The following is a 17978-nucleotide window of genomic DNA, read 5'->3' as shown; positions in this document are numbered from 1 at the left end:
AGAATTCAGAGAGGCTAAAGAGATTAGCATCAGACAAAGCTGTCCTATGGACTTGGGCTTTTGCTTAGTTAATATAGTTGTGCTGACTGCTGTTGTGTCTGGCTTTCTCTACTGCTAGTCTCAGCCTCCCAAATATTGGGATTACATATATGTACCACCACACTTAGCTATTAACTCCTCTACAATTTGATTATTCAAGCTAGGCTTTGTAGTACATGCCTGCAATCCCAGTACTTGGAAGGCTGAGACAGAAGGATCACTGATTCAAAGACAGCATCAGCAATGTAGTAAAGTTCTCAGCAACCTAGTGAGACCTTGTTTCAAAACAAAAAATAAAATAGGGCTGGAGGTGTAGCTCAGAGATAGAATGCCCTTGGGTTCAATCCCTAGAACCACAAAAAATATGGTTATTTGGATATTTCTCACACTTTCTCATGAGTAAGCCACTCTAATCAGCTGTTATGTCAAAAGCCATTTCTGTCTTCTAAAATGCTCAGAATTCTTTACTAATAATATTCAGTTTTTAAAATGGAAAAAAATAGAAGTGTTTTAAACATGTAATCCAATAAGATGGTGCAGAAAGGCAAATGTTTAAAAAAAAACTTTGGAACTTTGTTGAGGATTTAATTGATGTTGTGCTTTATTTTTATGGACTTTTCATTCCATTCAGCAAATTAAAACCATCCACATTTGTTTGCATTTTTGTGGAAATAATTCAGTACTATCTTTGTGAAACTAAATTTTAGAACAGCTCAGAACTTTCACCTACTAATTGGAGCGGGATAGTGGGAGCATATAATCACCAAACAATGTAATCAATGTGCTTTGAAAGTTCAAGCGGAATCCAAGATATTAAAATGTGTCTATCACTTTCAGAGATTCTTAACTGATGAGACAAAATTGTGTTTTTATTTGCTGACTTTTACAGCATAATATCAAAGATATTTTTCAGCAGGGCTGTAGGTTCTTAAAACTGCCAAGTTATGGTGTTTTATTTCATTTTTCAATTATTTTAAATTTAATGTTTATGTTTTAGATTCTATTATTTCCTTGGGAAGCCATCCAGTCTAGATAATTGCTTATTTCTTTGAAAGTATGTCTGATGCTGCAATATTAGCTAAAGCTACATTTTTATCTTTATCTTATATGCTTTCAAGGGGAAGACACGATATCTGCATTGTACTATTAGAGTTAACACTGATCACATGTAGATATTTGAATTTAAATTAATTAAGTTAAAAAGTCATTTCTTCTGTCATGCTGGCTATCTTTCAAGTGCTCAGTGCCTACTTATGGCCATTAGCTACTATACTGCACAACACAGATATTATACATTCCCATTCTTGCAAAAACAACTACCAGCCAATACTAGAGAGCATGCATGTATCTATTTAATACCCTCTCACCTGAACTCCACTATTACACTGTGTAGCATTTGTTTAAATGTCTGAATATCTAAATAAAGTTTTGAAAAATAATCCGCTTTAATAACCTTTCTTAAATTCAGGCGAAATGTTTACATAACTTGTTTAAATACAAAAATATTGTTTGATATATGTAAATTACACTATCTGTGATTATGTTTGAACACACAGCATATTGTTAAAGATATATTTTAATGACAAAATTGTGTAAATTTATATCGCATTGCGGTTTAGAATGTATGTTTCTTTAGAGATGTTATTAGCTAAATTCAATGGTGTAGAATACTTTCTTATTGTTTCAATAACTTTGAATTTTTGTTCAAAAGTTAATTCATTAGAAGAAATGAACAAAGCAATCTAGAAAACTCTTTGAAATTGAACCTACGTTTCCTTGGAAATAGTCCTTTAACCATTTAAAAAAATTAGCCTATAGTCTTGCCTTTCAATACATGTTTTTACTGTTAAATTATTCGTGCTAGTGTATTTTTATCCAGTTTGGGATGAAAGTGGTGTGTGCTTACATTGCCATTTTGTTGCTTTTGGTGACAAAGAGTCGAAGAGTCCTTAGACTTATATGATAAGCTGAAAAGTAAAATATCTTAAGCCTTGAAAGGGCAAGTAGAAGTTAGAATTACTGTGTAGATTCACAATTCTTGTATTGACATTCTCACCTTTGCTATCATGCTGCAGGCCATAGAGCGAGAAAAAGCGGAGAAGTTCAGAAAACTGCAAGATGCCAGCAGATCAGCTCAGGCCCTTGTGGAACAGATGGTGAATGGTAATTACATGGAGTTGATTTAGATAATCTTCTTAGGGATTTGATAAACACATAGGTTCACATTTATCACTTGAATTATATCAGATAAGCACTTCTTGAATGCAAATTTAAATGAAAGGTAGTTTGTATGTTTTTTACTCTTCTGAAATGCTATACGTAGCATTATTATCGAGTGAAGTTCATTTTTGTGCCCATTGATAGAAACTGATGCGTAGTAGAATACTTTATCAGTATGCTAAGCTAAAAAGTAATTTAAGGCCAAGACATAGTTTAGGAAGACAAGGTTTGCAGGAATAATGAAAGCAATTTTATGTGATATGTAAAAATAAGTAATATTCCATTTGAAATATTTTTTTCAAATAGACTAGAATTCTATGGAAGGCTGCAACCTAGTACCTATTGTCTAACATTTTCCATATTATATATTTTTTCTTTCATTTAATTCAAAGTCTTTTGGTAATACATATATATATATATATATATATATATATACACACACAAACACACACACACACACACACACACACATACACACACACATACATATGTTTGGTGCTGAGTATTGAACCCAGGGGCATTCTAGCTCAGAACTATACCCCAGCCCTATTTTAACTATTTATTTTTTGAAACATGGACTCACTAAGTTGCTGAGAACCTCCTTAAATTGCTGAGTTAAATCTGCAATCCTCCTCTCTCAGCCTCCCAAGTACTGGGATTACTGGCATGTGCCACCACGCCCAACTGGAACAACCACTTTTTAACTAACTTTATTTAATGAAATTAAAGCACAATGAAAGCATAATATTTTCTCCATTTTAGGAATTAATTAAAATTATTTCTTGCTAACACTTAATGCTTAAAAACCTACATGCACAAAATATGTTATTGACATACAATGTGAACAAACTTTTTCAAATTTTCTGTGCTATACAACTGTATTTTTTCAGATAAAGCTCATTTTATGAAAATCAGAGGTAAGTTTTATCCCTATCATTTTTATTTTGTAAAGAAAAATTTTACATGAATATTATAAACAAATATAACAAATGCTTTTGCTATATATGTCAACGTTTTTTGGAATGTGCTGGCATTCAGCAATATAAATTCTGCATATGAATTATTTCTTGCCTTAATTACTATGTTGGCATTAAAATGTTCAATGAGCTACATAGGAAATTAATTCGTTTTCTAATGATCCCGATGTCTATGTTGGGAAAAATAAAAACAAACAAAATGACAACTACGAATTGGATTGGCAAGTTACTGAATACATAGACAATGAAGAGTATTACTAGGATGTTGTTTAAGCCTGGCATGGTGGTGCACGCTTGTAATCCCAGCATTTGGGAGGCTGAAACAGGAGGATCATGGTTAGAGGACAGCCTCAACTACTTAGTCCCTTTGCAACTCAGTGAGATCCTGTTTCAAAATAAAGAATAAAAGCCGGGCGTGGTGGCGCACGCTTGTAATCCCTGCGCTTGGGAGGCGGAGACAGGAGGATCGCGCAGGTTCGAAGCCGGCCGCGCTGGTGTAAGAGACCCTGTTTCAAAAATATAAAATAGGTCTGGGAGCGTAGCCCGGAGGTAGAAGGGCTTCCAGGAACCCCAGTACCACCAAAAAAAAAAAAAATAAATAAATAAAAATAAAATAAAGAATAAAAAACAAGACGGGGGTGGGGGTAGCTGGGAGGTAGAATGCCTCTGGGTACCATCCCCGGTACTGCAAAAAAAAAGAAAAAAGTTGTTTAGATAAATCTTGGTGATTATAACTGATGAGCTTAAGAGTATAATCATGCTAAAATATATGACCTAAAATATTCTCATATTTACATAATTTTCCTAATAATAACATTATTATATTTTAATAATAATTTAATAATCTAATATAAAATATGTGTTAATTGGTTATATTTTATTAAATATAAAGCATACTTCACAGATCATCTGAGTACAGCATGAATTGAATTATTCCAAAAGTATTTAAATATATAAAATTGAACAAAATATTTTTTATTTCTTAGTATATGCAACTGTATAAAGGGTTAAATAATCATATGAATGCTTATAAAAATTAATCTCTAATTTTTGAGTCATATAGAAAAATAAGAACATATAGTAGGAAACCAAAATTACTATAGAAATTGAGATAAAACTATTGGTGACATTATTAGAAAATAATTGATACCTCTGAAGGAAAATAACCTAGGCAGACAGCAAAGAGCAATGGAGGTTAGGAGTGTCATTTGAGACATTCCATTTTGGACAACTTTATTAATCAAACTTTAAGCTACCCATTTGTTCTGCCAGTGTAGATATGTTTAACTAATACCTGCTTAGGCTCAAGTTAGGCTATAACTGGGTTAACTATCTTATATGACCATAGCTCTGCTCACCTATTAAATAAAACACATAATTACTAAAAATAAACTCAGATATCCTAAATTCTTTTTCTTTTTCAAAAAATGAATTGCATGTTTTATATTTGTACAAATTATGAAGACACACAACTAGAGCTTTGAGTACCTGTCCATATATATATATATATATATATATATATATATATATATATTTGTAACTAGTTTTTAATAACTCCTCTCTTATAGAGCCTAGAACTACAGCTGTATGATGTGTCTCATGAAGCTGAAATATAAATTGAGCTTTCTGTAATTCATGATTCCCAACAATTACCGCATTAATGCTTTTAATACAAAATAAAAGCATTAATGCTTTTTATACAAGTCCAGTTCTCCAGATCCTTCCATTTTATTACGACTGGCATAATTTTTTTCTTTATTGCTGATTAGAATTCCATTGTGTGTGTTTCCCATAATTTTAATTCATGTATCTGTTGATGGACACATAGGTTGTTTCCATAGTTTTGATATTGTGAATTGTGCTGCTATGAACATGGGTATGCATATATTACTGAAGTTCCTTGGTTAAAGCATTATTTTTATAGCATTTGTTTCCCAGTCCTATAGATATGATCAATTTGGAGATAATTTTCATTTTGATTCTATATTTTTTTGTGTGATACTGGGGGTAAAACCCAGTGGCTTTTCTATCTCCAGGCTATACTCCCAGACCCATTTTATACTTTATTTGGAAACAGGGTCTCACTAAGTTGAGAGGGCCTCACTAAGTAGCTGAGGCTAGCTTCGAATCTTTGTGATCCTCCTGGCTCAGTCTCCCAAGTGCTGGGATTACAAGGTTGCACCACCACGCCCGGCTTTTGATTCTACTTTTATCATATGCAAAATATCATATGCAATATTTAAAACATTGGTAATATTAACTATATGATTAATTTATAGTAATGATTCATATTTGAAACAATGCAAACATGAAGAGATTCTTAGTAAAATACATTTATTTGGGATCTTTATTTAACCAAAAAAGAAAGTTGCATAAATTGAATGCATATATATTAAAGCTATTGATGAATTCCCCAGTTCTTTTGGCTAAAGTAAAATGATCTTCTATGATCATAAACATTAAAAGGAAGACAAATATCAGGGAGAATATAAACTAAAATTTTATCTTTGGCATTTGAGCAGAAAATTTGGGTACCATTTGTGATTTATCTGTTTGTTACCTATATCTTGGTGTTTAAACTAACATAAAAATTAATTTTAGTGTTCCTTTATCAATATCAAGTGGTTGGATAAGAATGAAGATTAGCTTCACAGAGTACTAGAAAATTGTTTGCATACATGATCTTCGTGCGTGTTACTATTAGTATATAAGGTTAGGATCATACTTTTGGCCTCAAGAAATCAGTAATTTTCCAGAACTTTAAAGAAGTTTAGTGGAGGACTAATTGATGTGCAGTGATCTATTTACATGTTCCTGTAGCTGTGTTATACTGAGAGAGGAGTTTACAAATACTTTTGTTCGCTTTATTTTACAAAGAGTATAATATAACCTTCTTTAAGATTTAGTTTTGTATTTACTTAAATGTCATAAAATAATATAAAATATTAGCCATTGGGGGGGAGAGGGCACCAAGCACAATCTAAATTATACCATTTTCAATATGTTCCACATATAAATAAAATAAAATATGAAAAAATGTAAACAATTTTAAAAAGAAAAAATTAGCCATTTAATATGAATAATCTTGCTAATACTTCAGTAATACAGGTAATGCAATAATACTGGATCCTTAAAACTTTATTTTAGTTTTAAATTACTTACTTCAAGACAAATATTTTCAGTATATTAGTGAAATTGTGGAATTTTAAGGCAATCTAGAACCTAAGTATTATACACATTTTTATGCCAAAACACATATGAAATTCATTGTTTTTATGTATTTAATATTAGACACCATTCTTCTTTTTATAAAACACTGATCCCATATGAATATACAGCCACCTTATCAGTCAAGGATAACAAAAAAGCCAGTGTAATTTTACAGTTTGGGTTTGGAAAGTCCCCTAAAGAGTTTATGTGTTGTAATCATGTTCACAGTACATCAAGGTTCAGAGGTGGGACATGGCTGGAGGGGGTGGGTCACTGGAGGTGTGGCCTGACAACTATTTAGGCCACTGGCAATTTCCTCTCTCTTTGCTTCCATCAACCATGATGTGAAATGAGCATCCCTCTATCTTGCCTTGACCCTGAGATTTCTGCCTTGGAGCCAGCCAACCATGGACTGTACCTCTAAAATTGTGATGCTAAATAAATCCCTTCTCTAAGTGATGCTTGTCACATATTTTGTTTAGAGTGATGGAAAAGCTGACTGAACATCTAGTTTAGAAATATTTTTCCCATATCAATATTGATATTAAGAAAAATAGTTGTATCAAAATATGACTTCATATATAACCATAACTGAAATTCTCATCCCTAAGCTGTACAATGGTTTCACTATTTCAGCAATATTATAATTATATAGCAAAGATAATGCTGTTTCATGCATTAAATTGTGCTTCACCTTCAATTTTTTAAATGTGGTTTTCTCTGTGTTAAGAGTATGGAGACAATCACATTAAGGAGATATTTAAATAAGAGTCCTAATTATTAATATATTAGAATAAAAGGATATATAAAAACTATTATTCCCTGAGTGCTAGATTATAGTATTAAAGGTAATATCTAATAGCAGGTATGTTAAGGATTGTAATTAAGTAGCAAAGAATGACAGAGCAGACAAGAGATCCTTTCATGTATAATATTAACTAAGGAACTTCATATTTTGTGTATTTGGTTTCTAGCAAGTTAAATATTTTCACACAAATGATATCATTTAAGATTAGATAAACAAATTTTGTTAAAGTCTAAGGATGGGATTATAATCAGTTCAACTCATCTCAAAATCAAACCTCTCAGGATCTTTTTTTTTTACATCACTGTGAAGGATTTTCAGTAGCAAGTATATTATAGTCTTATATTTTATTGGGAGGAAATTTGGTATGTATATCAATGGAGTGTGGAAATAGTACTATTTAAAATAATCCACCCCTTCATTGTAAATAAGGAGCCATTCACCATTGTTCATATTTTCTTTTAATTCTTTCCTTAGTCCTGGGCAATTTTTGTTTCCAGTTTCTTTCTACATAAGATAATGTTACATAGAGTTCATATCTAATAAGTTTTAATTTATAGATTTTTTTGGTTTGGCTATAATCTGCAAAAGGAAGCACCTTTGTGAATGCGCATACGTGTGTGTGTGTGTGTGTGTGTGTGTGTGTGTGTGTGTGTGTGAGAGAGAGAGAGAGAGAGAGAGAGAAAAGAGATTAACAATGATCACTATTGTTGAGGGAAATCGATAGCAAAAACAAGTATTAGTGGTAAAAAATAATTTATAGGCACCTGAAATTTTTCTTATAATTCTGTATTTGAAATACAATGTGTAATTTAGTAACATAAATACTAGGGATATAAAATATATATATAAACATATAAACATATACATGTATGCATACATATGCATACAGGATTAATTTTTTAAAATGGCCCAGAAGTTGTATGAAAGTCATCATCATTACAGAATTCTTTAGAACTTAGCCTTAGACTATAATTTTATGGATTCTCAATACATTTTTATTACATATTAAGTTATTATACTGAATATCAAATGAACTTGTAGCAACCCTCGCTTAAAGTGCAACAGAAATAGGAGCCTTTTTTAGTGACTTCAAATTTTCATTCCGAATATTCATCTATTTCAAGAGCACTGAAAACACAGGTTTTTGCATTATTCCACCCTGGCTTCATAGCTAATGATGAATATACTTGATGAGGAATACTTCACTTTAAGTGGCACTTGCATGGAAGGTGGTGCACAATTAAAATTATTCTAACAGTCTGTTATGCACTGTACACAAGTAATAAAATTAATGGATGCACTTCAAGTAATGATCCATTTCCTCTGGGTGCAATATATTTATTCATAGACTATTTCAGGGGTTGTTTAGAATATGAGATGTGAATGGATTATTATCCATTATCCCTGAAATTCTAATATGCTACTACAAAGTGGTTTCCATAACTATTGTTCATAATGCCTGGTGAGTTCATGTTTATACTTTTTAGTAGCTAACAAAAAATTAGAAAAACAGATGCTCAAATGATTGATACATAAATTTAGCAGATATTTATACTTAGAAAATGTCAGCTGTCAAAAAAACTTTACATTTCCATTTGAGTTAGGAAGCATAATTTTATGAATTACTTAAGCATATAAAATGATTATATATAATATTTTTTCAAATGAATTTATTCATTTGGAAAGCAGATACTTTATTCTGGAAAAGTTTTAAGGAAACTTTCTATAATATCACCAGTATAACTGGTATATACATGGACAATATATTCTTTAAGTTGAAGTAATGGTATTTCTAATTTTAATTAAGGGTTACATTAACGAATGTGATATGTGACTGTTTTACTGATCTCCTAAACAAATATTTTAAAGCAAACCAAAAATAAAGTCTGTGTGCTTATTTGCATGTGACTTTTTGCTTCTTTATATATGACTATCCAAATGTTTGTCTTCATAAGAAGTAAGCTATAGATTTGCTATTGGGTGAGTTCACAAGTACAGGGTAGTTATTCTGTTTCTACTCAAAGTTGAGATCCCTATCGGGTACTACCAGTGATATATGTTCAAGAGAGGTTTATAGTTTTGAAGAACAAGTTATATTTTAGTTGAGCAGCAAGATTATTCACTCATAAAGTTGTACAATGTTTACATACATACAGTTCTTAAGACTTCTGGTTCTCAGTAGTTAACATTGTATCTTTGCCAATGACATCTAAAAACTATTCTTTTTAATTTTTGCTGTGGTGGTCACTAAGTTTGATTTTAAATTGTTTAAATGAGCAAATATTCAAAAATTCTGTAATAAATACAAATTAATACATGCCTGGATACTGACATAACTTACTCAAGCACTTTATAGGTATGCTGCTGTAGCCCGTGCTAGTATATGTTATATAAATTACTATTAATTTCAAAAATATCAATTATTAGCCGGGCGTGGTGGCACACGCTTGTAATCCCAGCATTCAGGAGGCTGAGACCAGAGGCTCGCTGTTCATGGACAGCCTCAGCTACTTAGTGAGGCCCTCTGCAACTTAGTGAGGCCCTCCACAACTTAGTGAGACCCTGTTTCAAAATAAAAGAATAAAAATAGGGCAGGGGGTGTAGCTCGGAGGTCAAATGCCCCTGGGTTCCGTCCCCAGACCCACCAAAAAATATTATATCAATTATTAAATTTTCAGCCGGGTGTGGTGGCGCACACTTGTAATCCCCACACATAAGAGGCAGAGACAGGAGGATCGCACAGGTTTGAAGCCAGCTGGCTTAGGAGACCCTGTTTCCAAATTTTAAAAAAGTATAAAAAATGTCTGGGAGTGTACCCTGGAGGTAGAAGGGCTTCCAGGAACCCCAGTACCACCAAAAAAAAAAAAAAAAATCATAAATGAGCCTGTTTGGTAATTAAAATACTTTATTTTTCCCTAATATTAGCTTGAGAGATTTGGCATATTTTCTTGTTTTCTAAATATTCTTTACAAATTCTACATATTGACATTCTGTAATTCTTGGTTGCCTGGTATGTATAATATTCTGTGTAAGTACTAACTCTAATACACATAAAGTTGACTCTATCTTTAGCCTCATTTCATGAAGGAGAAAAATGAGATCCAATTAAATTACATAACTGAACTCACCTCAGTCATCTAGCAAAGTACATCCAATTTAAACTCAGATCTTTCTAAAATAAGAGTTCTAGGTGTTAGTTTTGATACCTTTCAACTCGTTTCCCCTTTTATCCTAGAACGAAAGTTTTTTCTTTTAAATCCTATAATGGTTTGGATTTTAGAATGCCCCCTTATTCCTCAGGGAAACAAGGCTGTCCTGTTGGAATTAAGGCTTGGTTGATAAGGAGGGTCCCTGGAGTGTGGCTTTAGGGATTATATATGTTTCTTGCCTGCCCCTGCTCTCTCTCTCTCCCTCTGCTTCCAGACTTTGTGATGTGAAAGTAAGAGCCTTGCTATTTCTCTTTTTCTGCTTCCTACTGCCATAACCTGAGTTCTACCGACCCAGCCTGACTTGGACTGCACCCTGAAATCTCCAAAATCTGTGAACAAATTAATCTTCATTTCTCTAAACTGTGTGGTCAACTTTTTTTGGATCATGACAATGAGAACATTGACCAAGACACAACTGGGAATGGAATTCAGGGGTATTTTTTTATCTCTGAGCTTACACCCACAGCTCTCTTTTATCCCTGTTTTATTTTTTTATTTTAAAATAGGGTCTCATCAAATTTTGAGGGCCTAAATTGCTGAGGTTTCCACTGCTCAGTTTTAATTTCTTATAATTGGTTATAAAGATTAAATTAAAAGAAAAAAATAAAGACTGTGTAGGGGGTTGGTTTTGTAAAACCTTTTCTCCTTTAGCTCCTTTAACAGTGATGTTTAGCATCACTGTTTTCACAACAGCGTAGAGTTTTGAATAATGATCAACACAACTCATTAAAACTTCCTTCTGGGACTTTAATAGGTACCACAAAACCTACTGGTATTACATTATAATTTATTTTCCTTTTAAAAAATTAACATATACTATTCTTATCAAAAATGAATGTGTGGCTTTTATTTCCCCAATTTCCTGGAGTCTTGGTCGACTGCTCTGTTTTAGAAACACGGAGATTTCTTTCTGTGTTGCCTTATCATTTAGACAAATGCTAAATAAGATTCAATACAACATCAGTTAATCAGTACCTTTAATTTAGTTTAGAATCTCTTATTTGTTTACTTAATGTCTCATTTATATTGACTTTTCTCACATTATGAACTTCCTTCTTCTAAGTGCTTGTTCAACATATGCTGAAAACATTTTGCTTAGACATCCAATCATTTGGATCTATGGCATATTTTAAAGACATCACTTAACATAATTTTAAAATGTTCTACTATGTATTTTAATTATGCCATTTCATTTACCAGAAATAATTTGAACACTTGATAATAACTCTTTTGAAGTGAGTGCCAAATGATCAAAGCTTTATATCATTCTCTTAAACTTTTGAACAAACATCACATTTTACTACCACAATTACTTAGTGGCATCCTCCAGGACATATGTTTGTATAATTCTTGGTCACTGCTCAAAACCAAATTATCCCAAACAACATATCACACCACACATTGGGATGTCTTAGTATAATCAATTGCTACCTTAAGTATTAGGAGTGTTTTAGAAGAATATTTAATTTCTGCAAACCATGGGCTTCTCAAATATCTGAGCTTATAGAATCAGGTATATATTATTATTATTATAGTTTTTCCTAATTATACCTCTCTAGAAAATATCAATCAATGAAGAAGTCTGTTATCAATAGTATTTTCAAAGTTTGTCTCTACTGGTGTCATCCTGGGTAGGATCAAACTCTGACATTACTAATGTTAGATTTGTGTTTTAAAAGAATTGAGAGATCAGCTTTGGCAACATAATGTGATTGCAAGATATTAAAAATTAGAATATCTAAGAAAAGTGAAAGAAGGTAAAATAGTATAGTTGTTGAATATAAATTAATACTTTTAGTCTTTAAAAAAGGACAATTGTGAGAGGCATATAAGTTAGCAAAATCACCAGCCTTGTATTTGCTAGTGATATCCTTCATACTTAAGAACTTAATTTCCCTTTAATTAAATCTGATTCCAAAAACTCAAGTAAAATGAACATTGAAAAAGGAAATTTTCCTAGACAAATTGATCTTCTTGTAAATCAATTTACCTCTTACGTATGTTAGTCATTAGTCTTTACATTGCTATTTATTGTTTTTTATGTATTTATTTTTGTGTGGTAGTGGGCATTTGACCCAGGATCATTTTACATCTAAGCCACACCAACAAGCCCTATTTTATTTTTTAGTTTGAAACAGCATCTTACTAGGTTGCTGAGAGTCTCACTACATTTTTATGGCTGTCCTTGAGCTTGTTATCCTCCTGTCTCAGCCTTCCAAGTACTAGATTACAAGCATACACCACCATGCATGGCTTACATTGATGTTTAAAGTGCATGAAATCATGGTTCATCTATTCTCTACTTTTTATAATGGAGTTTCTTAAGAAGTTTTGTTTTACAAGAATGAATATTTCTAAGCTAGGCGTGGTGGCACAGGTTTGTAATCTCAGCATTTGGGAGGCTGAAACTGGAGGATCACAGTTCGCAGACAGCCTCAGCTACTTGGTGAGGCCCTCAGTAACTTAGTGAGACCTTCTTTCATAATAAAGAATAAAAAATGGGCAGGGGCTGTAGCTCGGAAGTTGAATGCCTCTGGGTTCCATCCCCAAACAACAAAAAAATGAAAAGAATGAATATTTCTAAGAATGTCAAATTTTTGTGCATTTTCTTTAGAGTGTTTGAATAATCTATAGCATAATGGATGTATTGCTATAATTTCATGCTGTGTACAAAATAATGTATGCTTCAGTTGACTTAGTCATACCTCAGATTTTGACAAAATTTAAGTAAGACATTACTTATGGAAAGACATAGCATATTCCATGAAACATAGTTGCTATTTTAGAATGTAATAGAATCTTGTGTTTCCGTTTCGCTCTTAATAGGGTTTTCCTGAGTTAATCTTTCTACACGTGATTTTAAAACTTTCAAATGAACTTCTATATTTGTAAGTTATAAACTTTCACAGTAGAAAGATTACTTTTTATTTTTTGACAGTTGCTGAAGATTTAAAGAAGTTTATTAGAAAGATAGAAATACAAAAAATAGAAATACAGCCCCATACCAGAGTAGCATGGAGGGGTGACTTGAATGAATACACCCAAAATATTACTTTTTTGATATTTTGTTGTACTTCCTTAGATCAGTGGAAAATTAGCTTATTTTTAAACAAATAATAGAAATAGAGAATAATTAATTTTGGAAAATCCTTTCTTCCATTTATGGCAGCTTAAGAAAAAATTTCAACTTATTCCCAAATGATTTTAAAATATAATCATGCAATTAAATTTTATAGGGATTATATTAATAACATATATTATTTTAATATTTATTTGAAAATTTCAAAAAATATTATTTATTCATGATTGGTCTTCCATCACACCCATAAGAGCTTTGACCGCTTTTGTTTTATTTAAATATATTTTTATGTCATTGGTGTCCTCATTTCTTATTTCATGACATTTATATTCTCTTATAAAGATAAAACTCTTATAATTTTTAATTTATAACCAGAAATCATCTTCATACATCTAGATCTTTGAAATCATTCATTTGATGAATACCTTTACAATAGAAACATTTTGATTTGGGGATCATTTATTTTAGTCTATGACTTCAGGGGATTATATTTAAGTTTTTTTATTTCCTTATAGAGGGTGTTAATGCTGACAGCATCAAACAAGCCTCAGAACAACTGAACAGCAGGTGGACAGAGTTCTGCCAGTTGCTAAGTGAGAGACTTAACTGGCTGGAATATCAGAACAACATCATCACTTTCTATAATCAGCTACAACAATTGGAGCAGATGATAACTACAGCTGAAAACTGGTTGAAAACCCAACCCACCACCACCTCAGAGCCAACAGCAATTAAAAGCCAGTTAAAAATCTGTAAGGTGAGTGTCTTTCTGTCCTTACTCTGTTTACAGCATTATCAGATGATGGACATTTTTGAGCAGTTTCCAAGAGGACAGTAGCAAATTGTTCAGTAGTAGAATTTTCTCCTTCTAAGAATTTAGCTAAGAAGAGTAAAAGTCAAAATACAAGCAAAGAAAATCAGTTTAAATACTAAATGTATGGATGCCAAAATCCTACATTGTATTTAGAGTAGTTTATTCAGTACTAACTCATTTTGTCAGTTTGCAAAAGGTTGAGGTAGTTAGGGAGAATGAGAGCCCATGTGCCCTAAAAATTAGGTTCCATGCTTTAGAATATATATATATATATATATATATATATATATATATATATATATATATATATACAATCTTGTCACATGTTGAAAAAGTAGCATCTATACAAATAGCTAAAAATACAAGTGAACAACAGGCTGATATGCCATATAATTAGATATATGAGGAAAATGTTTGAAATAATACCTTCCCCAAAATAGGATAACTTGAGTAAGATTTGTCTATCAAAATGATGTTTTCCAATTATGTTTCTGGAGAATATAGGAAAGACAATATACAGTGTGATAACCCAGAAGTATAGCTGCCAAATCTCTTAGGCTGTAAAAAAATCAAGTTTATGGAAGGAAAGAGAAAGAGGGAAAAGGAGGAAGAGAAGGAGGGAGAGGAGAAGATAGAGGAAGATGAGAAGAAGGAAGAGAAAGATGAGGGATGAGGGATGAGAAATGAGGAATAAGAAGCAGCCCAAAGCACTTTGATGGAAATCTCGCCAGAAAAATAAACACCCTACTTCACTCTTCTTCCTGCCCACAGAATTAGGAAAGACCTTGCATTGACTACATTTAATCAGAAGACAAAGGTCAAGGAGCTATAGTCTGTAAAAGTTTGTCTCTTGAATCACAGAAAAAGGGTAGTGCATGGATTTGGAGGGGACAAGATGGAACTGACACAAAAAGACCTAAGAAAGTTAGATGAAAAGAACATTTTACCAAGTATATGAATACTAGAGATATACAATGATTAAAATAATTTTATCATTACTATGAGCTGTGTACTTCTCAGGAGAAACTGATTAGAGAATGAACTGAAAAGCTTCCAGGATGAAATACTAATAAATGAGATGAGTGTATTTAATATGAATGGTAGTTACTTTGCATACATTGAAAACAATGGTCTACAAGAGTGATAATATAGAGAGGTGACAGTGTCAGTATGAAAAAGATATTGAACTGAGGAAGGGATAGGGGGACTTAAAAACGATTTTAAATGAAAAATATTGAAGGACTTGATGGTTTTCTTCAAATAGTAGACATACAGCTTTGCTGATAAGTAAATAAATTCAGGAAGTATAATTTTGAATAAAACATATACTACAAAAAGGCATGTATTTTATTAAACAAACATATGAACTACAGAATTTCTGTTTCTAAATACATTTTATAATTTGGTAATAGGATCAATGGTTCTTTTCTGTGACTTAGAGAAATAATACATATGTATTATTTTGGAAACCCATATATAATGGTATTACCTTAACCTCACTCTGGACAAGTTATATAGAGAAAGGATTAATAATATTGATAATATACATTCATCCTTATAATATAAATTTAGTATTTCTAATGTGGCCACGAATGATACTGATGTTAGCTACCTTGGATTGATATAACAAATAACAATGACTGAGTGATTTCAATAATACAAATTTGTTTTCTCAGTTATATTGGCTGGACATTTTAAGATCAATGTCTGGCAGGGTTCAAGTTCTTGATTTCTTAATGCCATGCAAATGACTGACTTCTCAATATGTCCTCACATGACTTTCCTCAATGTATGTACATGCAGAGAAAGACAGATGTAGGGGTTGTGGTGAATGAAAATGAAGGGAGATATGGATCTTACTTTTAAATTTTTATATTATTTGGGGTTGAGACATTCTATTTTTGAGCTATACCCCAGCCCTATTTTTTTATTTTTATTATTTTGAAACAGAATCCCATTAAGTTGTAGAGGGCATCACAAAGTAACTGAGGCTGTCCACCTGTGATCCTACTGTCCCAGCCTCCCAATTCCTGGGATTACAAAAGTATGCCATCACACCTGCTTGGAACTTATTTTATAAAGTCACCAATCCTATGTGATTAGGATCTCACTTTTAATTATCTTCTAAAAGCTCTATCTGCAGGTAGAGACTCAATAAAGTTTAGGGCTTCAACATACAATATTTTTTGGTACTAGAGATTGAAAAATACATTTTTATGGTACTGGGGATTAAATTCAGGGACATTTTATGTCAGTGCTACTCCCCCAACCCTATTTTATTTTTTTATTTTGAAACAGGGTCTCACTAAGTTGCTAAGGGCATCACTAAGTGGCTGAGGCTGGAATCAAACCTGCCATCTGCCTCGGTCTCCCAAGTACTGACATTACTGACATTGCTACTGTGATCCACCATGCCCAGCAACATATAAGTTTTGTGGTAACATAGTTCAACCTATAGAACTAAATTTTAGGGAGTAACAATGAACAGTCATTGATCCTGACCTTAATGTATTTGCATAGAATAGAAGAGAAAGATGTTAAGCAATTAAATGAAATGTTTTCAAAATATCACTAGGATAAATCCTCTAAGAACTGTACAGTTTGGGGGGAGATTGTCTAAAAGGCAAAATCTGACCTAGAAATAACTATCAAAAGCAGCTTCCTTGATGGAGGAATGATTGAGTTGAGGCTTTTATGATGAGTAGGCATTAAGAGAAAAGTACAAGAGACTTCAGTGGGAAGGAACGTGCTGGGAGTCTGGTATTGTTACACAAGCCTGTGATGTCACTTGCTTGGGAGGTTGAAGCAGGAATATCTCAAGTTTGAGCCTAGTTTGAGAAACTTGTCAAGACTCTTTCTCTCTAAATAAAGTAAAAAAGTCTGGGGATGTGGCTCAGTGGTGTGGTTCCTGGGTTCAGTCTTCAGGACTTGGGGAAAAAGAATATGGGATAGGGTGGTAGGGGAAGTAAATACCAAGTAACTAAAAGATGGTCAATGTGCATGTAGAGCCTAGAGGGACAGGAAAGAATGTGAGGCATGGAGTTGAAAATGGCAGATGGATAGGACACAGAGATTTAGGAAGCATAAGATCTTGCTTTTAATCTGGTGACTATGTTAAATATTTTCCTAAAGTTGATTCAATCATCTAAATGAAAATATTTCTTTGTATTGCATACAGCCACACATTTTCAGGGAATTTTTTGAGAATTGGTAGAAATGTATGACCCTTTCCTGAGACTAGAACAAAAGTTTCCATCAAGTAAGCATGTAATTCTAAAGAATAAACAGGCTTAGGGAGATGTCTCGCACAAGAACACAAACCACACTAAGTTCTTTTATGGAAATAGTGGCTAATTGCTGACATATGTTAATTGTTGACTGTTTCACTTCCAAATGATCTTACCAATGATTTATTCTCAGAATTTTGAGTCTCAGCTAAGCATTAGCACAAACAGTTTACTAGTTTCAAAGTCATATGTGTTATACATAACACACTTAATTGTACTTTATGGTCCTTCTAAAGCCCCCTAGATAGTAAAAATGATGGCCTTGTATCTTGACAAATCAAATATAAATCATGCTATTCAAGCTTCACAGCAGATTCCAATGTTGTCAGTTTGAA

At 32.5% G+C, this 17978-nt stretch overlaps 1 protein-coding gene across 2 annotated transcripts in view; it reads left to right on the top strand.

The window, feature by feature from the left end:
• DMD (dystrophin) overlaps window positions 1-17978 on the top strand; it is a gene marked incomplete at both ends in the record, with an annotated part of 2101015 nt that overhangs the window by 667957 nt on the left and 1415080 nt on the right. For both annotated transcript variants that reach the window (XM_080719244.1, XM_080719243.1), the window contains 2 exons: window positions 2115-2202; window positions 14058-14299. In XM_080719244.1, the coding sequence (XP_080575370.1) occupies window positions 2115-2202; window positions 14058-14299 (330 nt within the window). The remainder of the gene's footprint in view (window positions 1-2114; window positions 2203-14057; window positions 14300-17978) is intronic.

Source organism: Muscardinus avellanarius, assembly GCF_963383645.1.
Source record: "Muscardinus avellanarius genome assembly, chromosome: X".
In the NCBI taxonomy this organism is placed as follows: Eukaryota; Metazoa; Chordata; class Mammalia; order Rodentia; family Gliridae; genus Muscardinus; species Muscardinus avellanarius.
The sequence above is the reverse complement of the archived record's forward strand: the minus strand, read 5'-3'. Positions and strand labels throughout refer to the sequence as shown.